The sequence below is a fragment of the Oncorhynchus clarkii genome, chromosome 6, assembly GCF_045791955.1.
Source record: "Oncorhynchus clarkii lewisi isolate Uvic-CL-2024 chromosome 6, UVic_Ocla_1.0, whole genome shotgun sequence".
NCBI classification, from domain to species: Eukaryota; Metazoa; Chordata; class Actinopteri; order Salmoniformes; family Salmonidae; genus Oncorhynchus; species Oncorhynchus clarkii.
Window position 1 is genome coordinate 51,923,695 of NC_092152.1, and position 22,430 is coordinate 51,946,124.

At 42.1% G+C, this 22,430-nt stretch overlaps 1 protein-coding gene and 2 non-coding genes across 3 annotated transcripts in view; all 3 read left to right on the forward strand.

The window, feature by feature from the left end:
- The window catches only part of LOC139411280 (cytoskeleton-associated protein 5-like), a 92,000-nt gene that overhangs the window by 43,526 nt on the left and 26,044 nt on the right, over positions 1 to 22,430 (forward strand). Inside the window, exons 25-31 of the mRNA XM_071157357.1 lie at positions 697 to 829; positions 1,170 to 1,258; positions 2,119 to 2,238; positions 3,609 to 3,758; positions 7,512 to 7,715; positions 8,343 to 8,478; positions 21,825 to 22,018. Coding sequence (XP_071013458.1) covers positions 697 to 829; positions 1,170 to 1,258; positions 2,119 to 2,238; positions 3,609 to 3,758; positions 7,512 to 7,715; positions 8,343 to 8,478; positions 21,825 to 22,018 — 1,026 coding nt within the window. The remainder of the gene's footprint in view (positions 1 to 696; positions 830 to 1,169; positions 1,259 to 2,118; positions 2,239 to 3,608; positions 3,759 to 7,511; positions 7,716 to 8,342; positions 8,479 to 21,824; positions 22,019 to 22,430) is intronic.
- LOC139412519 (small nucleolar RNA SNORD67) lies at positions 3,852 to 3,956 on the forward strand. Its single transcript, XR_011634710.1, has one exon. It is a non-coding gene; the product is annotated as a small nucleolar RNA SNORD67 (small nucleolar RNA).
- On the forward strand, positions 7,959 to 8,067 carry LOC139412518 (small nucleolar RNA SNORD67). The gene has a single exon (XR_011634709.1). It is a non-coding gene; the product is annotated as a small nucleolar RNA SNORD67 (small nucleolar RNA).

Sequence of the window (22,430 nt, forward strand, 5' to 3'; positions counted from 1 at the left end):
GCTGTATCAGATGACCTGGCCTCTACGATCACCTGATCTCGACACAATTGAGATGGTTTGGGATGAGTTGAGTGAAGGAAAAGCAGCCAACAAGTGCTCAGCATATGTGGGAACTCCTTCAAGACTGTTGGAAAAGCATTCCAGGTGAAGCTGGTTGAGAGAATGCCAAGCTTTCATCAATGCAAAAGGTGGCTACTTTGAAGAATCTCAAATAAAATATATTTAGAGAAACATTTTTTTTTTTTGGTTACTACATGATTCAATGTGTTTGTAGTTTTGTTGTCTTCACTATTCTATGTCAAAAATAGTAAACAAAAAAAAAAATATATATATATATATATATATATATATATATATATAAAGGAACCCTTGAATTATACTGTATATTCTGAATCACATAAGTTGATTAAAATATAAATGATTTTTAGGCCATATCGCTCAGTCTTAAAACAGTGTTTTCCACCATCAACAAAACACCAAATTATGGAATTTCTCATGGAGATTGACACTTGTAGAATCTAAGCCAAGGCGCATTGAAGCTGTTCTGGTGGTTTGTGGTGGCACAACACCCTATCAAGACAGTGTTGGCGTTTCCTTTATTTTTTCAGTTACCTGTATCTTTAAAACCACTCCCAATATGCTTGCAATTAACATTGTCTTGAAGTTAATTGATGATTTAATACATTTCTTGTCTAGCCTGCCTCTAAGGACCAAGTGGTTGCCATGCTGGACAAGGCCAGGGATGTGATGCCTGCTAAATCAGCTGGTCCTGCTAAAGCTGCCCCCACCAAGCCTGTATCCAGCGTCCACCCGGCCAAAGCCCTTGCAGGTGGGTTCACTTACAGCACTAAAGGTATTATATAATCCAGGGAAGGGCAAAAGGCGGACGGAATGAGGTCGTGGTGAATTACGTGACTGTTACATTTCTTTATCCTGCCTTAGTGTTTCACTTTGAAGAACTAATGTGGCCCTTGATGTTGGCCATCCCTGAGCAATAAGTAGAAATGTATTAGCTTTCTTTCCTTCAATCCAGACCTCAAATACAGCTAACACTAAAAGCAAAACAACTCAACTTCTACTGACCCATAGGCATCTCTAACAAAATTGCAATTTTTTGTGCTATCAGCCTCTTCTTTAAATCCATGTTTCTCTCCCTCGCATCCCCTTAGCTTTGAGCAAAACCCAGGCTCCCATTGAAGAATATGCAGTTGCCGACCCAAAGAAAGCCAAGCCAGGGGCACTCCCGGCCAAAGGAAAGGTGAGTGAGTCAAAGCTGTTCTCGTGTTCACCATTTTAGGAGCGTCACCAATATCCATATTTGTGTTTCATGTACTGTACCTCATGTCTGAGTTTGATCATGGTGCTAGAACATGCCAAAGTTGCACTTTAATTATTCCTTGGATGGTGGCCACCTAGGCAGTGTGCTTGTTTTATATTGATCATAGAAGTATTAATCAACAATTTATTTTTGAAGAATCAGTCACTTAACACCGTGGTCATCCAGAATGGAGGGTTTTCTTAATTAGGGCAAGCTGTAGCAAATCTAGCATTTGTTGTACTACAAGTCCAGGTACTTTTTATCAGTTATGTTCCATTTCATGCCAAATGAACACGATCCTGGTGTTTTGTGTGGCTAGTGGAGGTCTCAGGAGTTGAACTCCACCCTAAACAGCAGCAGGAGCTCCAACGGGAGCATTAACACCAGTCTGGACAAGGAACCTAGTGCCAGTCAAGCTAAAGGCTCAGCCTGGGGGAGTAACTGTAAACAGCAGGTACCTCAGGCCTCTACCTGAAAGGAAATGCTCTTGAAAGGGTACTCGTACTATCTGCTACTGTTGATGACATGCATGTTTCTTTTCGAACGGGGACATGGTTTTCTTTTTATGGCACACACACTGCCATTAACGGAATCGTGCACAAATCTCCACCACGATCATCTCTCTTTCTCTAGGCACACAGTGTTACAACTTACACAACTGTGCTTATTTGGTGCGTTCGTGCCTATTAGTCAACTGTTCTTACGCCCCCCCCCCCCCAATTCCTTTAAGGGTCAGTTTCCAGACCCCCATCGCTCTGCTTTGATGCTCCTTTGAACCTATATCCCCCACCTCTCTCCAGGCTGCTGCTGGGAAGAAGCCCTTGGGTAAGGGTAAAGAAGAGGAGGACAAGTCTGGTCCCATCTTCACCATGGTGCCCAACGGCAAGGATCTACGTGTCAAAGATGAGAAGAGCTTGAAGGTGTGTATGTCATAGGGCTGTCCCCGACCTCAAAAAAGATCTTGGTCTTTTTGATCTTGGTCAGAGTCGCCTGTTCTTTCAACCAATCGATTTGGTCAATTCTTTAAAACATTTTTCAGATTCACACCCTGTGTTTTTAATAATAAACTATATGTACTGAGCTTGTTTGAAATAATTAAGACACAAATTACTCGAGGGAGCCAAAGCGAGATACAAGAATTCGCTCTGTCATTCACAGCTTGGTTAGCCAGGGCACCAAAACAGCAGAACTTGATCATCGTGCCCACTATGCTGTTTACTTTCTGCATCTACGTCATATCGCTGAGTGCCTTTAAATGAAAGTGAATGTTGTGCATTAATGTTAATACACTGTACAAAAATATAAACGCAACATGTAAAGTCTTGGTTTCATGAGCTTATTTCTTGCATTCCATTGCCAAGATAATCCATCGACCTGACGGGTGTGGCATTTCAAGAAGCTTATTAAACAGCACTATCATTTCACAGGTGCACCTTGTGCTGGGGGGGCAATAAAAAGCCACTCTAAAATGTGCAGTTGTCTCACAACATAATGCCACAGATATTTTAAGGGAATGTGCAATTGGCATGCTGACTGCAGGGATATCCAGTGGATTGAATGTTAATTTCTCTACGCCGCCGCCTCCGTTTTTAGAAAATTTGGTAGTGCGTCCAACCTGCCTCATAACCGCAGGCCACTTGTATGGCGTTGTGTGGGCGAGCGGTTTGCTGATGTCACCATTGTGAACTGAGTGCCCTGCGGTAGGGTTTTGTTATGGGCAGGCATAAACTGTGGTCAACTAACATCTAGGGCAATTTGAATGCGGAGATACCGTGACACGATCCAGAGCTACAGTGTGATGCCCTTTTTAAAAATATTTTTTAAGTGTCTGCTACCAGATGCATATCTATATTCCCAGTTGTGAAATCCATAGATTAGACCCTTCTGAATTAATTTGAATTGACGGATTTCCTTATGAACTTAACTCTGTAGAATCTTAATGTTTGTTTATTTTTGTTCAGTATAGTAAACCATACAATTCTGAAAACACATTTATAAAATAATATACTTATTAGATTTGCACCTTTGTTCTTACATAATATAACCATATACAATTTACAAATTTACAATTTCATCCCTGCGTCTTCTGCAATGGATTATTCAGTTGGCTGAGACAGGCGCAACTCAGAATGGTGTCGTGTGCCTAAAATAAATATTTCCAATGCCTGTCAATTAAATTGGGTCAGTCCTAGTGTGTGCGCATCTATGGGCAAAAGTGCTTGGTGGTGAATATTCAGACGTGTAGTTCACATTTGCCATTTGAGTGAAATCTACCCCCTGTGTGTTGTAGACGCTAAAGTGGAACTTTGGGTCTCCTCGTGATGAGTATGTGGAGCAGCTTAAAGTTCAGATGGCTCCCTGTGTGGCCAAGTGGCTTCAGGAGGAACTCTTCCACCATGACTTCCAGCACCACATCAAGGCCATCAACTCCATGATAGAGGTGAGACCATATGCATACATAGACTTCTAGTACCAACTCTGAGCTTTCACTGCCATAACAGGTGAGCTACATACTGACCCAGATATAGTAGAATTTGTGAGTGATGCGTTGCACCCTTAGTCAGGTGGCTGGTAGCAGGGGCACAGGTGTCCCGTACCTCTGGGGACACCAATGTGCACATGGGCTGTCTGGCACACACACACACACACACACACACCACCACCAAAACACACACAGACGTACTCCAGCATCATGATAAATCAATCAATGAGTGCAATTACATGCATTGTATGCTTGTAATATACCAGGGCACACTATGCATACAACAGTATCTGGACACCCCTTCAAATTAGTGGATTTGGCTATTTCAGCCACACTCTTTGCTGACGGGTGTATAAAATCAAGCACACAGCCATACAATCTCCAAACGTTGGCAGTAGAATGGCCAATACTGAAGAGCTCAGTGAATATCAATATGCCACTGTCATAGTATGCCACCTTTCCAACAAGTCAGTTTGTCAAATTTCTTCCGCAAAGTGGTAGGCCACACAAGCTCACAGAACGGGACCGCCGAGTGCTGAAGTGCATAAAATTGCCTGTCCAAACTGCCTCTGGAAGCAACGTCAGCACCAGAGCTGTTCCTCGGGAGCTTCATGGCCATGGGTTTCCATGGCCAAGCAACCGCACACAAGCCTAAGATCACCATGCGCAATGTCAAGCGTCGGCTGGAGTGGTGAATAGCTCGCCACTATTGTACTCTGGAGCAGTGGAAACACATTCTCTAGAGCGATGAATCACAATTCACTATCTGGCAGTCTGGACGAATCTGGTTTTGGCGGATGCCAGGAGAACGCTACCTGCCCGAATGCATAGTGGCAACTGTAAAGTTTGGTGGCGGAATAATGGTCTGGGGCTGTTTTTGTGGTTCGATCACCTTTGGATGTGTCTGGCCTCACTAATGCTCTTGTGGCTGAATGGAAGCAAGTCCCCGTAGCAATGTTTCAACATATAGTGGAAGACCTTCCCAGAAGAGTGGAGGCTGTTATAGCAGCAAAGCGGGGACCAACTCCATATTAATGCCTATGATTTTGGAATGGCATGTTCGACCAACAGGTGTCCACATACTTTTGGTCATGTGTATTTCGAAATGTCAGCGATCATTTTCAATATAACGTTTAAAAACAAATGTAGTGTAACGCCACTGCTTTTAACTATGTCGAATGTATAACTAAGACATCGAAGGTGTCAAATGATATGCCGCTCCAGCTTTTCTAGGGGCTAGATGTCAAGATCATGCTTCTTGGTTACAGCTGAGTATCATCTGCATTTTAATGGATGAGAGCTTCCTACTGCCTGAGCTATGTTGATGTCAATTGAGAAGAGTCTTGGGGTACTTTTTTGGGGGGTCAAGTTTAAGTTTAGAAGGTGTGGGATATGAGGAAATGTTGGACGGGCAAGGAGGCATGGCTGAGTCAAATGGGAATCCTGACTTAAAGAAGGGGTGATTAAAGAGCTCAGCCATGTGCTTGTCAGTAACAACCACATCAACATTAAGGAACATGGGCTGTGAGGAGGATAGTTTATTCTCCATGTCCTTAAAGTAACTCACTTTGGCCTTCCGGATAGCCTGAGTGCACTTATTTCTCATTTGCCTGAACGAGAGCCAGTCAGTTTGAGTATGTGTGTGCCGAGCCTTTCGCCAAATGCAATTCTTGAGGTGGAGTTACTCTGGAAGACCATGGTCGAACCAGGGGCTGAACCCATTTTTAATTCAAATGTTCTTTATTGGGGCATGTTAAAAATATCACTGAAGACTTCAAAGAAAGGTCCAAGATTTTTCAACAGAGGGGGTCAAGCTGATTCTATACCAATTTAGAGGCCAGGTCATGAAGGAAGGCTTGGTCATTACATTTTTTTAGCAAGCTTTTGACCAATCAGGACAGGTCATTTCACTGAGCAGCCATTACGAACACAGGCTGTAAAACAGGCTGTAAAAGCAGCTCATTATAGAAAACACGACTGATACGCATCAGGGTTATTTGTAAGGATAACATCCAGGAGAGTAGCCTTTTCTGGGTGTTTGGAGTTGTACCTTGTGGGATTGGTAATAATCTGAGAGATTTAGGACTTGGTCAGGTGGTTTAAGCATGTCCCAGTTTTGGTCACCAAGCAGGACAAATTCTGACTTAGTGTAAGGGGTCAGGAGAGAGTTTAGGTAATGACCAACACATCTGGATTGGAGCTGTGAACCCACATGAAGTGGGATGTTCGCTAAAAAAGACTGGTACCCAGACTAGACATTGAATCCCCTCCTGGATCAAGATCCCTGTTGCCGACATTATGTAACAAAATAAATATGTATTTGTCTTCTAAATAGCGCCCCTTGTGTCCACTTCCGGTAATACCATATTCCCAGGTATTTTACAGAAATGGTATGAAAATCTGGATACTGCCCAAACCCTAATGCACAGTAGAAATTTGATATTACATTTATGGTAGTAGGTAGATTATGCAACACTCATGTTGACACCTTACTCTGCTTGTCTTAATCAGAGTAAAGTCGATCTAAATTAGAATACCTGGTTTTCTGAGCACTCTTTCATATTATTAGGACATAAACCTTAAACGGCATTCCAGCTGTGTATTTGATCTGCACGTATGCTAGAACCAGCCGAGTGAGCCTCCCACTTTAGCACAAGTGAAGTTAGTTCGGAACAACTGAATGTATGCGTCTTAGAAGTACTTTTCACAATCTTTATGTCCAAACTCCGAATCAGACATTGGGGTAGAACGTTTCTTTTGATTTGATTATTTTCTGCATTCATCAGTGTGCCATCAGATAGCCTGATTTCAGTGTGTCCATGTAAGTACGATGATTAGGGTAATCTTTCTTCTTGCAAAGCATGTAAACTTTTTAATCAAATTATTCTTAATCTAACTATCCACAACCACATTTTGTGCTTGTCCATCTCACCTCATACACATCAAGTACGGTTACATCTCTGGCAATAAAAGCAGAATCCCATAGCTAGCCCGTTTATTTTTTTTATTTTTTACCCAATTTCATCGTATCCAATTGGTAGTTAGTCTTGTCTCATCGCTGCTACCCCCGTACGAATTCGGGAGAGGTGACGGTTGAGAGCCGTGCGTCCTACGAAACCCAACCAAGCCGCACTGTTTCTGGACACAATGCCCGTAAACCAGCCGTACCAATGTGTCGTAGGAAACACCGTACACCTGGCAACTATGTCAGTGTGCACTGCGCCCGGCCTGCAACAGGAATCGCTAGTGCGCAATGGGACAAGGACATCCCTGCCGGCCAAATCCTCCCCTAACCCGGACGACGCTGGGCCAATTGTGCACCACCCCATGGGCCTCCCAGTCGCGGCTGCTGCGACAGAGCCTGGACTCGAACCCAGAATCTCTAATGGCAGTGCCTTAGACTACTGTGCCACTCGGGAGGCATAGCTATCCCTTCTAATACTAAAATAATTTTATCCAAAGTGACTTACAGTAGTGAGAGCATACCTTTCATACTGGTCCCCTGTGGAATCTAACTCACCACCCTGGTACAAGTGCCATGCTTTACCAACTGAGCCGCACATGATTTCCATAGTACTTGATGAATAGTGGGAAATAACCAGTATAAACATCATGGTGAACCTACCTTCATTTTGGAAGCAATCCTACATGTATGAATGAATAAAGTTAACCCTCTACCTTTTCTCTCTCCTCTCATCATCCCTTGGGCAGTGTCTGGAGGAAGAACACGAGGCAACGGTGGCCTGCCTAGACCTGGTCCTGAAGTGGTACACGCTGCGCTTCTTTGACACAAACACCAGTGTGCTGATGAAGGCCCTGGAGTACCTGAAGCTCCTTTTCCTCAGCCTCAGCAAGCACAACTACCACCTCAGTGAACAGGAGGCCAACTCCTTCATCCCCTACCTCCTCCTCAAGGTCCGTCACTGGGGTATCAAGGCTACATCCCAAATTACACCCAATACCTATATAATTCACTACTTTTACCAGAGCCCTATGGGCCCTGGTCAAAAGTAATGCGCTACAAGGCGAATAGGGTGGCGTTTGAGACTGATAACTTTTTCACGCTGAGCAGTACTGTGCTGGCCTGTGTATAGATCTGTTATATACTATAAGGGGTTGTTTATTCGCTACCAACATATGTAATTAGCTGTGGTGGGGTGTGAGCGTGATAAATTGCACTGTATCGTGGCGCTGGTTGCAGTGGCACAGGCGTCTCGTCCCGCACTTCGCTGGGGACACCATGTCCACAGGGGCCATCTGACTCACCCCCGCCACCACCCCCAAAAATATTTCAAGTTAATCAACTCTAATCTGACAAGTATTCCTACAATTGGGCGGCACACAATTGGCCCAGTGTCGTCCGGGTTTGGCCGGTGTAGACTGTCATTGTAAATAAGAATTTGTTCTTAACTGACTTGCCTAGTTAAGTAGGAGAGGAGGAAACGGTCACAGATTGCAGTTGAACTGCCCTGACTGGTCTTCAACTCTAACCCTCTTGAGTGTTTACTTATTTGTTTGCTCTGTTGCCCCCCTCCCCTTCAGGTGGGGGAGTCTAAAGATGTGGTTAGGAAGGACGTGCGAGCCATCATGGGCATGCTCTGTAAGGTCTACCCTGCCAGCAGGATGTTCCCTTTTCTCATGGAGGGAACCAAATCCAAGAACTCCAAACAGAGAGCCGGTGAGAAGACATAATACTCTGGGCATCGAATGAGAGCATTACCCCTTGTATTAGAATGTTTCTCTAGCTTTATCTGTATTTTGGTCTTGTAAGTCTTTCTAAAATGTATTAAGACACACTGGGTTAATCTGGCTTAAACCACTGGGTTAAACTTTACGGAACTTCTTTGGGCATGCGCAGTTTTATTTCCGGTTACAGGTTGTGATTGAATATCTTTAGTACCTTGCACATCATTCCGCATGCGTTCATGACCTAATTGATTGCGTCTAACAACTGGCCTGGTGGCTCACTGTGGGGAGGGTGGCTAATGGCTGCAGAATATTTTTGCAGCTTGAATCGCAAATTAGTTTTTTTTTTTTTTTACTTTCTGATGTATACTGAACAAAAATAAATGAAATATGCAACAATTTCAAATATTTTAGTGAGTTACAATTCATATTGCAGGCGAAAACCTGAGGGAAATCCAATCAGGAAATGCCTCTTATTTTGAAACCTCTCTGTTCCTATGCATGCCTATCCATTTAAAGGGATATCAACCAGATTCATTTTTTATGGTTTCCCTAAGGTGTCAACAGTCTTTAGACATAGTTTCAGGCTTTTATTTTGAATAATGAGCGTGAAAGATCACATTGCGTAAGTGGATAGGTGGGGGGGCTCAGAAAAAGTTTTGCGCTACAGAGTAACGTGGCCATTTTTCCACCCGGTGTTACTGAAAAACCTACACACCCAGTTGATATATTATATATTATCGAATATATATTTTAAAAACAACCTGAGGATTGATTATAAAAAAACGTTTGACATGTTTCTGTGGATATTATTTGGAATATACGTCTGCGTTGTCGTGACCGCTCTTTCCTGTGGATTTCTGAACATAACGCGACAAACAAACGGAGGTATTTATGGTTTAAAATAAACTTTATGGAACAAAGGTAACATTTGTTGTGTAGCTGGGAGTCTCGTGAGTGAAAACACAATTTGATTGCTTTTCTGATTTTCGTGACCTAGCTACTTAATGCTTAGTGTACATAATGTTATACTCTGCTATCGATAAATTTACACAAACGCTTGGATTGCTTTTGCTGTAAAGCATCATTTCAAAATCTGAGACGACAGGTGGATTAACAAAAGGCTAAGCTGTGTTTTGCAATATTGCGCTTGTGATTTCATGAATATTAATATTCTTTAGAAATATTATTTGACTGTGGCGCTATGCTATTCAGCGGTTGCAAATGATGACAAATGACAAATGATCCCTTTAACGGGATGGGTAGCGTCAAGAAGTTAACCCACTCTTCCTAGGCCATCATTGAAAATAAGAATTTGTTCTTAACTGACTTGCTTATTTTAACTTAATATAATACATCAATAAAATCAATTTAGCCTCAAGTAGATAATGAAACATGTTCAATTTGGTTTAAATAATGCAAAAACAAAGTGTTGGAGAAGAACGTAAAAGTGCAATATGTGCTATGTAAAGAAAGCTAACGTCTCATGTTCTGAATAAGGAACTGAAAACATATGAAAGCTGGTGGTTCCTTTTAACATGAGTCTTCAATATTCCCAGGTAAGACGTTTTAGGTTGTAGTTATTATAGGACTATTTCCCTCTATACCATTTGTATTTCATTAACCTTTGACTATTGGATGTTCTTGTAGGCACTTTAGTATTGCCAGTGTAACAGTATAGCTTCCGTCCCTCTCCTCGCTCCTCCCTGGGCTCGAACCAGCAACACAACGACAACAGCCACCACATCGAAGCAGCGTTACCCATACAGAGCAAGGGAAACAACCACCGCAAGGCTCAGAGCGTTGTTTGAAACGCTATTAGCGCGCGCTAACTAGCCAGCCATTTCACTTCGGTCACACCAGCCTCATCTCCAGAGTTGATAGGTTTGAAGTCATAAACAGCGCAATGCTTGACGCACAACGAAGAGCTGCTGGCAAAACGCATGAAAGTGCTGTTTGAATTAATGTTTAAGCGCCTGCTTCTGCCTACCACCGCTCAGTCAGATACTTGTATGCTTGTATGCTCAGTCAGATTATATGCAACACAGGACACGCTAGATAATATCTAGTAATATCATCAACCATGTGTAGTTAACTAGTGATTATGATTTATTGTTTTTTATAAGATAAGTTTAATACTAGCTAGCAACTTACCTTGGCTTACTGCATTTGCGTAACAGGCAGTCCTTGTGGAGTACAACGAGAGAGGGGCAGGTCGTTATTGCGTTGGCCTAGTTAACTGTAAAGTTTCAAGATTGAATTTCCCGAGCTGACAAGGTGAAAATATGTCTTTCTGCCCCTGAACGAGGCAGTTAACCCACCGTTCCTAGGCCGTCATAGAAAATAAGAATGTGTTCTTAACTGACTTGCCTAGTTAAAGTTGCGACGAGCAAACCCGTATCCGGGAGCGTAATCATAGCCTCAAATGCATTAGCATAACGCAACGGACATAAATACCCCTATAAACTTTTCCTATTCATGAAAATTGCAAATTAAATAAATATATTCAAACACAAGCTTAGTCTTTTGTTAACAACACTCATCTCAGATTTTCAAAATATGCGTTACAGCCAACGCTAGACAAGCATTTGTAAGTTTATCATGGCATAATGCTATGCTAGGCTCTGCTGGCAGCAGGCAACATTTTCACGAAAATAAGAAAAGCAACCAAATTAAATAATTTACCTTTGAAGAACTTCGGATGCTTTCACTCAGGAGACTCCCAGTTAGATAGCAAATGTTCCTTTTTTCCAAAAATATTATTTTTGTAGGCGAAAAAGCTCCCGTTTCTTCACCATGCTTGGCTGAGAACTATAACGGCAAACTTTTTTTCAAAATTAGCTACATAATATCGACAGAAACACGGCAAACGTTGTTTAGGATCCATCCTCAAGGTGTTTTTAACAAATATGCAATAAAATATCCGTCGAGGCAGTTGGTTTCTCATAAGAAGTGATTGGAAAAATGGCTACCTCAGTATTTTACGCTAGATTTTCTGCGGGAGACACCATGTGACCACATGCCATATGGTCCCTTACAGCCATTATTCAAGGGAAATGCCTAAAGACGTCACAATGCTGTAGACACCTTGGGGAAAACGTAAGCTCATTCGTAGCTCATTCACAGCCAGGTAAGGAGTCATTGGCATGAGGTGGTTTCAAAAAATGCTGCACTTCCTGGTTGGATTTTTATCTGGGTTTCGCCTGTAACATCAGTTTTGTGGCACTCATAGACAATATCTTTAAAGTTTTGGAAGCTTTCTTTCCAAAGCTGCCAATTATATGCATGGTCGAGCATCTTTTTTTGACAAAATATCTTGTTTATAACGGGAACGTTTTTCATCCAAAAATTAAAATCGCGCCCCCTAAATCCAACTGGTTAAATAAAGATTAAATAAAGGTGTAAAATAAAAAATAAATAAATAAAACGCCGCCCAAAAATACCGATTTCCGATTGTTATGAAAACTTGAAATCGGCCCTAATTAATCGGTCGACCTCTACTTACAATGGGCCTCAGGATCTCATGGTATCTCTGTGCATTCAAATTTCCATGTATAAAAAGTGCAATTGTGTTGTCTGTAGTTTATGCGCTGACAGACATGGCAGCTTTGCTTCTAGCTTCTAAGCAGTATTTTGTTTTTGTTTTATTACATTACTAGCCCAGGAAATGTTTTGTTATTACATACAGACGGAAAGATCTTTTGGAGATCAGTGGTGGTAACTCACCAGCATTACAACCAGGAATATGACTTTCCTTAATTGGATCCTTTGTTCGTACCCCCCGAGGCAATTGAAATTATACCAGAGGTTGCTCCAAGACGAAATCTGTGGAGAAGAGGTATTCGGAGTTGACTTCTAGTCTGACTCGAGGCATGCACACACATCCACCGCTTCCGAGTATATTACTCGCTAATGTTCAGTCTCTGCACAATAAAGTAGATGAGCTCAGGGCGAGGATCTCCTTCCAGAGAGACATCAGGGATTGTAACATACTCTTTCACTGAAACATGGCTCTCTCAGGATATACTGTCCACGTCCATAGAGCCAGCTGAGTTCTCAGTACATTGCGCAGAAAGGTAAAATAAACTCTCCAGGAAGAAGAAAGGCGGTGGTGTATGTTTAATGATTAACTACTCGTGGTGTGATTGTGATAACATACAGAAACTCAAGTCCTTTTGTTCACCCGACATAGAATACCTCACAATGAAATGCCGACCGTAATACCTCCCAAGAGAATTATCTTCGGTTATAGTCAGCCGTGTATATTCCCTCAAGCTGATACCACGACGTCCCTCAAGGAACTACACTGTACTTTGTGCAAACTGGAAACCACATAACCCGAGGCCGCATTTATTGTAGCTGGGGATTTTAAACAAAGCAAATTTGCAAAAAGCGCTATCGCTTTCTACCAACACATTGACTAGTACTTGCTCCGGGTTGACCTACAAGGCCCTCTGCTCCTCCTTTGGCAAGTCAGATCATGACTCTGTTTTGCTGCTGTCATTCTAAAGGCAGAAACTCAAAAAGGAAGTACTCGTGCTAAGGTCTATTAACCAGTTGCACTTAGCCATCACGGATCCGGGATCGTGAATACAGACTCAAGCTCATTACCATAACGCAACGTTAACTATTCATGAAAATCGCAAATGAAATAAATATGCTAGCTCTCAAGCTTAGCCTTTTGTTAACAACACTGTCATCTCAGATTTTCAAAATATGCTTCTCAACCATAGGAAAACAATAATTTGTGTAACAGTAGCTAGCTAGCGTAGCATTTAACGTTAGCATTAGCATTCAGCAGGCTTCATTTTCACAAAAACCAGAAAAGCATTCAAATAAAATCATTTACCTTTGAAGAACTTCAGATGTTTTCAATGAGGAGACTCTGTTAGATAGCAAATGTTCAGTTTTTCCTGAAAGATTATTTGTTTAGGAGAAATCGCTCCGTTTGGTGCATCACGTTTGGCTACCAAAAAAACCCGAAAATCCAGTCATCCAAACGCCAAACTTTTTCCCAAATTAACTCCATAATATCGACTGAAACATGGCAAACGTTGTTTAGAACCAATCCTCAAGGTGTTTTTCACATATCTCTTCGATGATATATCGTTCGTGGAAGTGTGCTTTCTGTCCTGAATCCCAGGAGAAAATGACCGCAACTGAAGATTACGCACCAATTTAGACAAAGGACACTGGGCGGACCCCTGGAAAATGTAGTCTCTTATGGCCAATCTTCCAATGATATGCCTACAAATACGTCACAATGCTGCAGACATCTTGAAGAAACGACAGAAAGCGCAGGCTCGTTCCTGGTGCATTCACAGCCATATAAGGAGACATTGTAAAACAGAGCTTCAGAAATTCTGCTCATTTCCTGTTTGACGTTTCATCTTGGTTTTGCCTGTAGCATGAGTTCTGTGGCACTCACAGATAATATCTTTGCAGTTTTGGAAACGTCAGACTGTTTTCTTTCCAAAGCTGTCAATTATATGCATAGTCGAGCATCTTTTCGTGACAAAATATTGCGCTTAAAACGCATGTTTTTTTATCCAATAATGAAATAGCGCCCCCATAGACTCAACAGGTTAAATGCTGGCTTGACCAATTGGAATCCATGCTTACTTTGATCACTTGGACTGCGTTATGTTCCGAGCGTCCTCGTCAATAACATTGACGTTTACACGGACATGGTGATAGAGTATATCAGGAAGTGTTGGTGGTGATGTTCCCACTGTGGCTAACACCTACCCAACCAGAAAATGTGGATAGATGGCGGCATTCACGCAAAATTGACAGCGTGAACCACCGCATTTTTCCATGGCAAGGTGACTGGGAATATGGTTAAATAGTGTGTTTTTTGCCTTGAGGAATCACAGGCAAAATGTCAGTACAGAGACAGTGGAGTCGCAATTCAGCGGCTCAGACACGAGACGGACTACAAAGGGAAAACAAGCCACGTCGCGGACACCGTTTTGCTCCCGGACAAGCTGAACACCTTCCTCCGTTTTAAGGATAACACAGTGCCACCAACGTGGCCGGTTTTCTGTGGTTCTTTGTGGCTGACGTGAGTAAGACATCACAAGGCTGCCGGCCCAGACTGCATCCCTAGCCGCGTCCTCAGAGCATGGACAGACCAGCTGGCTGGAGTATTCACGGATATATTCAATCTCTCCCTATCCAAGTCTGCTGTCCCCACTTGCTTCAAGATGTTAACCATTGTTCCCTAGACCCACTTCAGTTTGCATACCGCCCCAATAGATCCACAGACGATGCAATCGCCATCGCACTGCACACTGTCTGATCCCAATCTGACCAAGAGGAATACCTATCGAAGATTGCACTCTAGTCAATGAACAGCAGTCTTCAACACCATTCATACACTCCAAGCTTATTAAGCTCGGGGCCCTGGGTGCTGAACCCTGCCCTGTGCAAATGGGTCCTGAACTTCTCGACGGGGCCGCCCCCAAGTAGTGAAGGTAGGAAACAACAGCACCAATTCACTGATCCTCAACACGGGCCCCACAAGGGTGTGTGCTCAGCCCCCTCCTTTACTCCCTGTTCACCCATGACTTCATGGCCATGCACACCTCCAACTTGCTTGCTAACGTTGTGTATGATCTGTGTAGTAATATTCTAATCAGAAAGCCATTTGCATTGCTAATTACAGCCTAATGTTAGCTGGCTAACATTGAACCTAGTTTCTTAGCTTTAGCTACCTCCAGATTCATACTACAGCTATGACCGTTTGTATTGGTAGTATATGAGTTGGGATTATGCCGGTTTATTATTTACATGTCTAAACAAGACTCCACTTTGGCCGGATTATTACATGACCCATCAAATTAGCCACGTGTGTCAGGTGATTACGACCTATTATATTTCATGAACATGTGTACATGTCTAGACAATAATGACCCATCCACTTAGCTAGATGCGCTTATAGCATTTCCTTGCCATCACCCACCAGTTTAAACAAGTGTGTTGGTAAGCCTCATCTAATAATTATAAATATTTATGTAACCACTTGACTGTACTGTTAACATCCTTCTGTATCCTGTGCATTTGACAACCTTGGTATAGCAAATTCAAGGAGACTTGCTTTCATTCAGCTACAGGAGCATTAGTGAGGTTGGGCAATTAGGCCTGGCTCGCAGTCGTCGTTGTAATTCATCCCAAAGCTGTTCGATGGGGTTGAGATCAGAGCTCTGTGCAGGCCAGTGAAGTTCTTCCACACCGATCTCGACAAACCATTTCTGTAAATACTTTGCTTTGCATTGTGGCACTGTCATGCTGAAACAGGGAAGGGCCTTCACCAAACTGTTGGCACAAAGTTGGAAAGAAACTGAATCGTCTAGAATGTCATTACATGCGGTAGCTTTAAGATTTCCCTTCACTGGAACTAAGGGGCCTAGGCTGAACCATGAAAAACAGGCACAGACATTCCTTCTCCACCGAACTTTACAGTTGGCACTATGCATTCGAAGGTAGCGATTTCTCTGGCATCCACCAACCCCAGTGTTTGTCGGACTGCCAGATGGTGATTCATCACTCCAGAGTGCGCACTTCCACTGCTCCAGAGTCCAATGGTGGCTAGCTTTACACCACTCCAGCCGACGAAGATTGTTATTTTAGGCTTGTGCGGCTGCTTGGCCATGGAAACCCATTTCATGAAGCTCCTGACAAACAGTTTGTGTGCTCAAGTTGCTTCCAGGGGCAGATTGGAAGTCAGTAGTCAGTGTTGCAACCGAGGACAGACTATCTAAGTGCTTCAGCACTCGGCGGTCCCGTTCTGTGAGCTTGTGTGGCCTACTACTTCGCGACTGAGCCGTTGTTGCTCCTAGATGTTTCCACTATCGATGATGGTCTGCTGCTGGAAAAACATATGGTTTTGCATCCTGTGCTGTATTGTGGATAAGGAGTTAACTGTTTAACCAAACAGAGGGTGTTATTTAATGGAAGCCTCCAACATAATCTAGGTAGAATCAGGAATTCTCCAGGGCAGCTGTCTAGGCCCATTGAAGTAATCTTCACTTGCAATTTGCCGCTGGCTTTGAGTAAAGCAAGTGTCTAGTTATGTGGATGACTCAACACTATGCACTTCAGCTACTACAGCGACTGAAATGACTGCAACACTTAACTATTGTATTTGGGACAAATTCGACAAACCCTAAATCTTGTAATACATAATTTGGAAATTGAGCAAGTTGAGATGACTGTCATGGTCAAAACCTATTGATTCAACAGTAGCTAAGATGGGGTTACTCATCAGGTAGGGACTTAAGAAAATTGCATTTAACTCAGAATAGGGCAGCACGGCTGGCCCTTGGATGTACACAGAGAGCAAGCATTTATAATATGCATGGCAATCTCTCCTGGTTCAGTGGAGGAGATTGACTTCATTACTAGTATTTGTGAGGTATTGAAATGTTGAATGCACTGAGCTGTCTGTTTAAACGACTAGCACACAGCTCAGACTCCCATGCATACCCCACAAAACATGCCACCAGAGCTTTCTTCACAGTCCCTGTCCAACAGACAATGGGAGGCACACAGTTCTACATAGAGCTATGACTGCATGGAACTCTATTCCACATCCGGTAACTGATGCAAGCAGTATAATCAGATTTTTTTTAAACGGATAAAAATGCACTTTATGGAACAGCGGGGACTGAAGCAACACAGACACACATACACATGGATTGTGTTGTAGATATGTGGTAGTGGAGTAGGGGCCTGATGGCAAACACTTTGTTGTGAAATGTCTTTTTTTTTTATTATTGTATAACTGCTTTAATTTTTCCTACCCTCAGGAAGGTAGCAGCTAATTGATATCCTTATAAATACAAAAACACTTACAGTTGACCGGTGCAACTCTAGCTGGGCTGAAATTTGACCAAGTGACTTGTTGGAAAGGTGTCCTATGAAGGTGCCACATTGAAAGTCACTGAGCTCTTCAGCAAGGCCATTCTACTTCCGCGGTTTGTCTATGAAGATTGCATGGTTGTGCTCAATTTTATTCACCTGTGAGCAACAGGTGTGGCTGAAATAGACAAATCCACTAATTTGAAGGTTTGTCCACGTACTTGTGTATGCTTTGGGGGTGTATGATATTTGTGAGTCAAGTTTCTCACTCAACATTATTCATTCAACTATCAGTAATCATTGTAGTGTTCACAATGTAGAAGTGTTTAGAAACATTCTGTTCTTATTTACAGTAAGTGACTCCAAAAATGACAATTTGTATTGTGTACAAAATCTGAAACACAACAAAATCAAACAGCAAATGCATCCAACAAGTTTGTTTCACAAGCTTGTGTGCTAGGAATATGGGACCAAATACTATACCTTTGACTACTTTAATACACACATTTGTCTTAATACTTGTGCTCCCAAAGAATGGGGGGACTGGTATCAGAAGTCCACTAACTTCGTATTAATTTGTATCATTTCACGGTTCACCAAACCCATGGTTTGGTACAGTACGTATTGTGATTTTGGGGTCACGTTTCAGTTACAGTACAGCGGGAAAAGGACATGCCAACAGTTACTCTAGTTAATTTCTGTTTTATTTGGCTAAAAACACCAAATTAAAAAGCATCCTATTTGTGGCCTAAGTCCAGTTTCTGTGACGACATTCACAATGTTCCTGGCATTGTCTGTTGTGACGGATAATGTTGGGCCTTCTAAGTAGAAATCAAAAAATGTGGATCCGTTCCAAAACGGACCTTGGGCTTTCCTCCTCGAACAAATATGCATTTTTCAATATAGAGACCCATTCCAAATGGCCCAGAGGACAACCATTTCCATATACATATGGTCGGATCAGAGTGAGGGAAGCAGTTGGAAGACCATTTGTATGCTATTTTTTTATTGATCATTTTTGTTGTTGGTATTTTACCCTTTTTCTCCCCAATTTCGTGATATCCAATTGCAATCCAAAAACAATCTGGTCATCACTCTGGAGAGGCAAAGCTCGAGTCATGTGTCCTTTGAAACATGACCTGGCAAACCGCGCTCCTTAACGCACGCCCGCTTAACTAGGAAGCCAGCCACCGATGTGTCGGAGGAAACACTGTTCAACTAACGACCGGAGTCAGCCTGCAAGCACCCGGCCTCACGAGGCAATGGTATACAACGCAGCGTAGACGTAGCCTATAGGTCTAGTGTCTTATTTTATTTTTATATATATATTGTGTTGATTCGGGTTCAGTGCGGGCCGACGTCCCTGTACCGACCCAGATCGGTATGAATGCTGTACGTGTACAGGCATATTTCAAATCCAAAATGCTAGAGTATAGACAAAAAAATGTGTCACTGCCCCAATAATTATGCAGGGCACCGTATATTACATAGACAGTACAAGTCAAAAGTTTGGACACCTACTCAATCAAGGGTTTTTCTTTATTTTTACTATTTTCTATAATATGAAAACATCAACTATAAAATAACACATGGAATCATGTAGTAACCAATAGTGGTAAACCCAAAATATATTTATGATTCTTCAAAGTAGCCACCCTTTGCCTTGACAGCTTTGCACATTCTTGGAATTCTCTCAAAGCAGCTTCATGAGGAATGCTTTTCCAACAGTCTTGAAGGAGTTTCCACATATGCTGAGCACTTGGCTGCTTTTTGTTAACTGCGGTCCAACTCATCCCAAACCATTTAAATTGGGTTGAGGCAGAGTGATTGTGGAGGTCAGGTCATCTGATGCAGCACTCATCACTCTTGGTCAAATAGCCTTTACATAGCCTGGAGGTGTGTGTTGGGCCATTGTCCTGTTGAAAAACAAATGATAGTCCCAATAAGCGCAAACCAGATGGCATGGTGTGTCGCTGCAGAATGCTGTGGTAGCCATGCTGGTTAAGTGTGCCTTGAATTCTAAATAAGTCAGTGTCACCAACAAAGCACCATCTCACCACCTCCGCATGCGTGATCATCTGTTCACCTACTCTGCGTCTCACAAAGACACAGCGGTTGTAACAAACTCTCCTTTGGACTCATCAGAACAAAGGACAGATTTCCATTGCTTGTGTTTCTTGGCCCAAGCAAGTCTCTTCTTATTGTTGTCTTTTAGTAGTGGTTTCTTTGCAGCAATTTGACCATGAAGGCCTGCTTCACACAGGTTCCTCTGAACTGTCGATGTCTGTTATTTGAACTCTGAATAATTTATTTGTGCTGCTATTTCTGAGGCTGGTAACTCCTAATGAGTTTATCCTCTCCAGCTGAGGTAACTCTGGGTTTTCCCTTCCTGTGGCGGTCCTCATGAGAGTCAGTTTCATCATAGAGCATGATGGTTATTTCAACTGCACTTGAAGAAACTTTAAAAGTTCTTGAAATGTTCCGATTGACTGACCTTGTCTTAAAGTAATGATGGACTGTTTTCTCTTTGCTTATTTGAGCTCTTCTGGCCAAAACATGGACTTGGTCTTTAACCAAATAGGGATATATTCTGTATACCACCCCTACTTTGTCACAACACAACTGATTGGCTCAAATGCATTAAGAACGAAATAAATTACCCAAATTAACTTAAGTTAATATGCATTGTTATGATTTAAAATGCAAACATTTTATACAGTTTCTGACTTAACTATACAAGTAACTCAAATGCTACTCCGTTTGCTGCAAGGACTTAACAAATAGTTTCGTTGGTGGAGTTTAAACACTTGATCGATGTATGTGATTGTCTTTACGACAGCTGTTAGTCAAGACTTTCATGTTTTTAGCTTATGTAATTGTTGTACTGTTTTGTTTAATGTTAGTGTATGTATGTTTTGTCTGAAACGTTGTTCCCTCTGCTGCTATTGGACCATGTCTCTCTTGGAAAATGTTCTCAATGAGAAAAACCTGTATTTTTAAAAAGGCACACTTGTTAATTTACATTTATTCCAGGTGACTACATCATGCAGCTGGTTGAGAGAATGCCTATAGTGTGCAACGCTGTAATCAAGGCAAAGGGTGGCTACTACCAAATAATCTCAAATATATAAAATATTTGGTTACAACATGATCCCATCTGTTATTTCAGTGTTGATGTCTTCACTATTCTATGATGTAGAAAACAGTTAAAAAAAAAAAAAAAAAACCTTGCATGAGTAGGTGTCAACTTTTCACTGGTACTGTACATTAAAATGTTTAATATGCACTGTTAAGATTTACTTCGTTATGTATGCGTTATTTGAGGACCAGCAGTAGGACTTTCATTTCCCCAACTTTATTTTACCCAGGAGTGGGAATCAAACCTATACTTGATGTATCTAAATATTTACAATGCATGGTGAAATATATATGTATTTACACTTTGTATAATCATCCTACGTCCTTCTCTGTAAAATTACTCTGCTGTGATTGTAACTGGAAGAATTTGGCATTTTGTTAAGGATTCAAAGACTTGCCTTGAATTTTGTTCATGATGCATGCAAATACATTTTGTCCAGCCCTCATTTTCAGACCTGTGTAAACAAGCTAAACTTTGAATATGGAGGTTTAGCCATCTCTGTTGCGCAAGTGGGTGTACATTAAGGATTGGTTGGTGCACTATTTCTCCCCAGAAATGTGCACGTGTGACTCGTAGTAGCAAGGCTGCTACTTGTTTTCCTATGGGAAAAGCTCACAGTTGCTGCCTTACAAAAGGTATAAGCAGAGGGTTTACCCGGAGTTTGAAACTAGGGTCTCACCTTCATTTCAGTAAGTTGTTTCCATTTCTGCTATTGTCTTGTTTAGTAGACCTATGTTAATTGATCAGTTATTGTTATGTTCTCTTGCTATAGCTGTATGTCATTAGTAAGCTGCTAATAGGCTTGGGTGGTATCCAGATTGTCATACCTTCTTACAGATGTCTTACTGGGATTTTCGGTATACTAGCACTGAACACAATGGGGGTGCTGTTTTCCAAGCTAACAAGTGCATGTAGAATGCTAACGACCGCATTGTGAACATTTTATACAGTTTCTGACTTAACTATACAAGAAACTCAAATGCTACTCCGTTTGCTGCATGGACATAACAAATAGCCAGCAAGGCTATTGATCCTGGAAGGGATTCTCTACTGTCACCAAGCGAATGCTTCATTTTTGGAAGAAGCTACCACTTAGCTAGATGGCTAACTAGCTACTAAATTAGTGTTCTGTATACTCTCTGGGGGGACACCCATGTGACTCAGTCTTAAACAGGGATGTTTTTTGTCATACTATTAAAAATGACTTTAAATGCCTTAACCTACCCCAGGACTACATACCACAATGTTCATATTCAAAGGCAATGTTGGCTCATTTTATTACAAAGATTGTGTTCTCTATCAATCTAACTCCCTGGAATTGTCTCTCCCGTCCTCAGAGTGCTTGGAGGAGCTGGGTTGTCTCATTGGATTTTACGGCATGTCTGTCTGCCAGCCAACTGCCGCCAAGTCCCTGAAAGAGATTGCTGTACACATTGGAGACCGAGACACGTCCGTCCGCAACACAGCCCTCAATACCGTGGTGACGGTCTACAACGTCTGCGGCGAGCAAGTCTACAAACTCATCGGCCATGTAGGTTTCACTCCGCAGTCTCACTCTTAAACTACACCCACATTACGAGTTAGTCTATGGATGTGAGACAACACAAACATACACATTGTCACTTCCAGCAACAGATCACGTCTATAAACGGCATAAGAGTTGCGCTAGTTCTGTATGTACACGGGCCATCTGACCCGCCATCCACCATCCGATAGACTTGTCATGTTCGTGCAATGGTGTTAAAGATAAGGCCCGTGGCCACAAGTCGTTTCAATGCAGCATGTTGGTGGTTTGAGTAAAATAAATAAACAAATGTAGGTTCATCATCTATTTTCTGTCCTGCTTGCTAACGATCACCAAAATGAAAGCTAGACATTCAGGGAGCATAAAATTCCAAGAACGATGGATAGAGGATTCTTTTTGGCAACTTGACGGTGAGGAA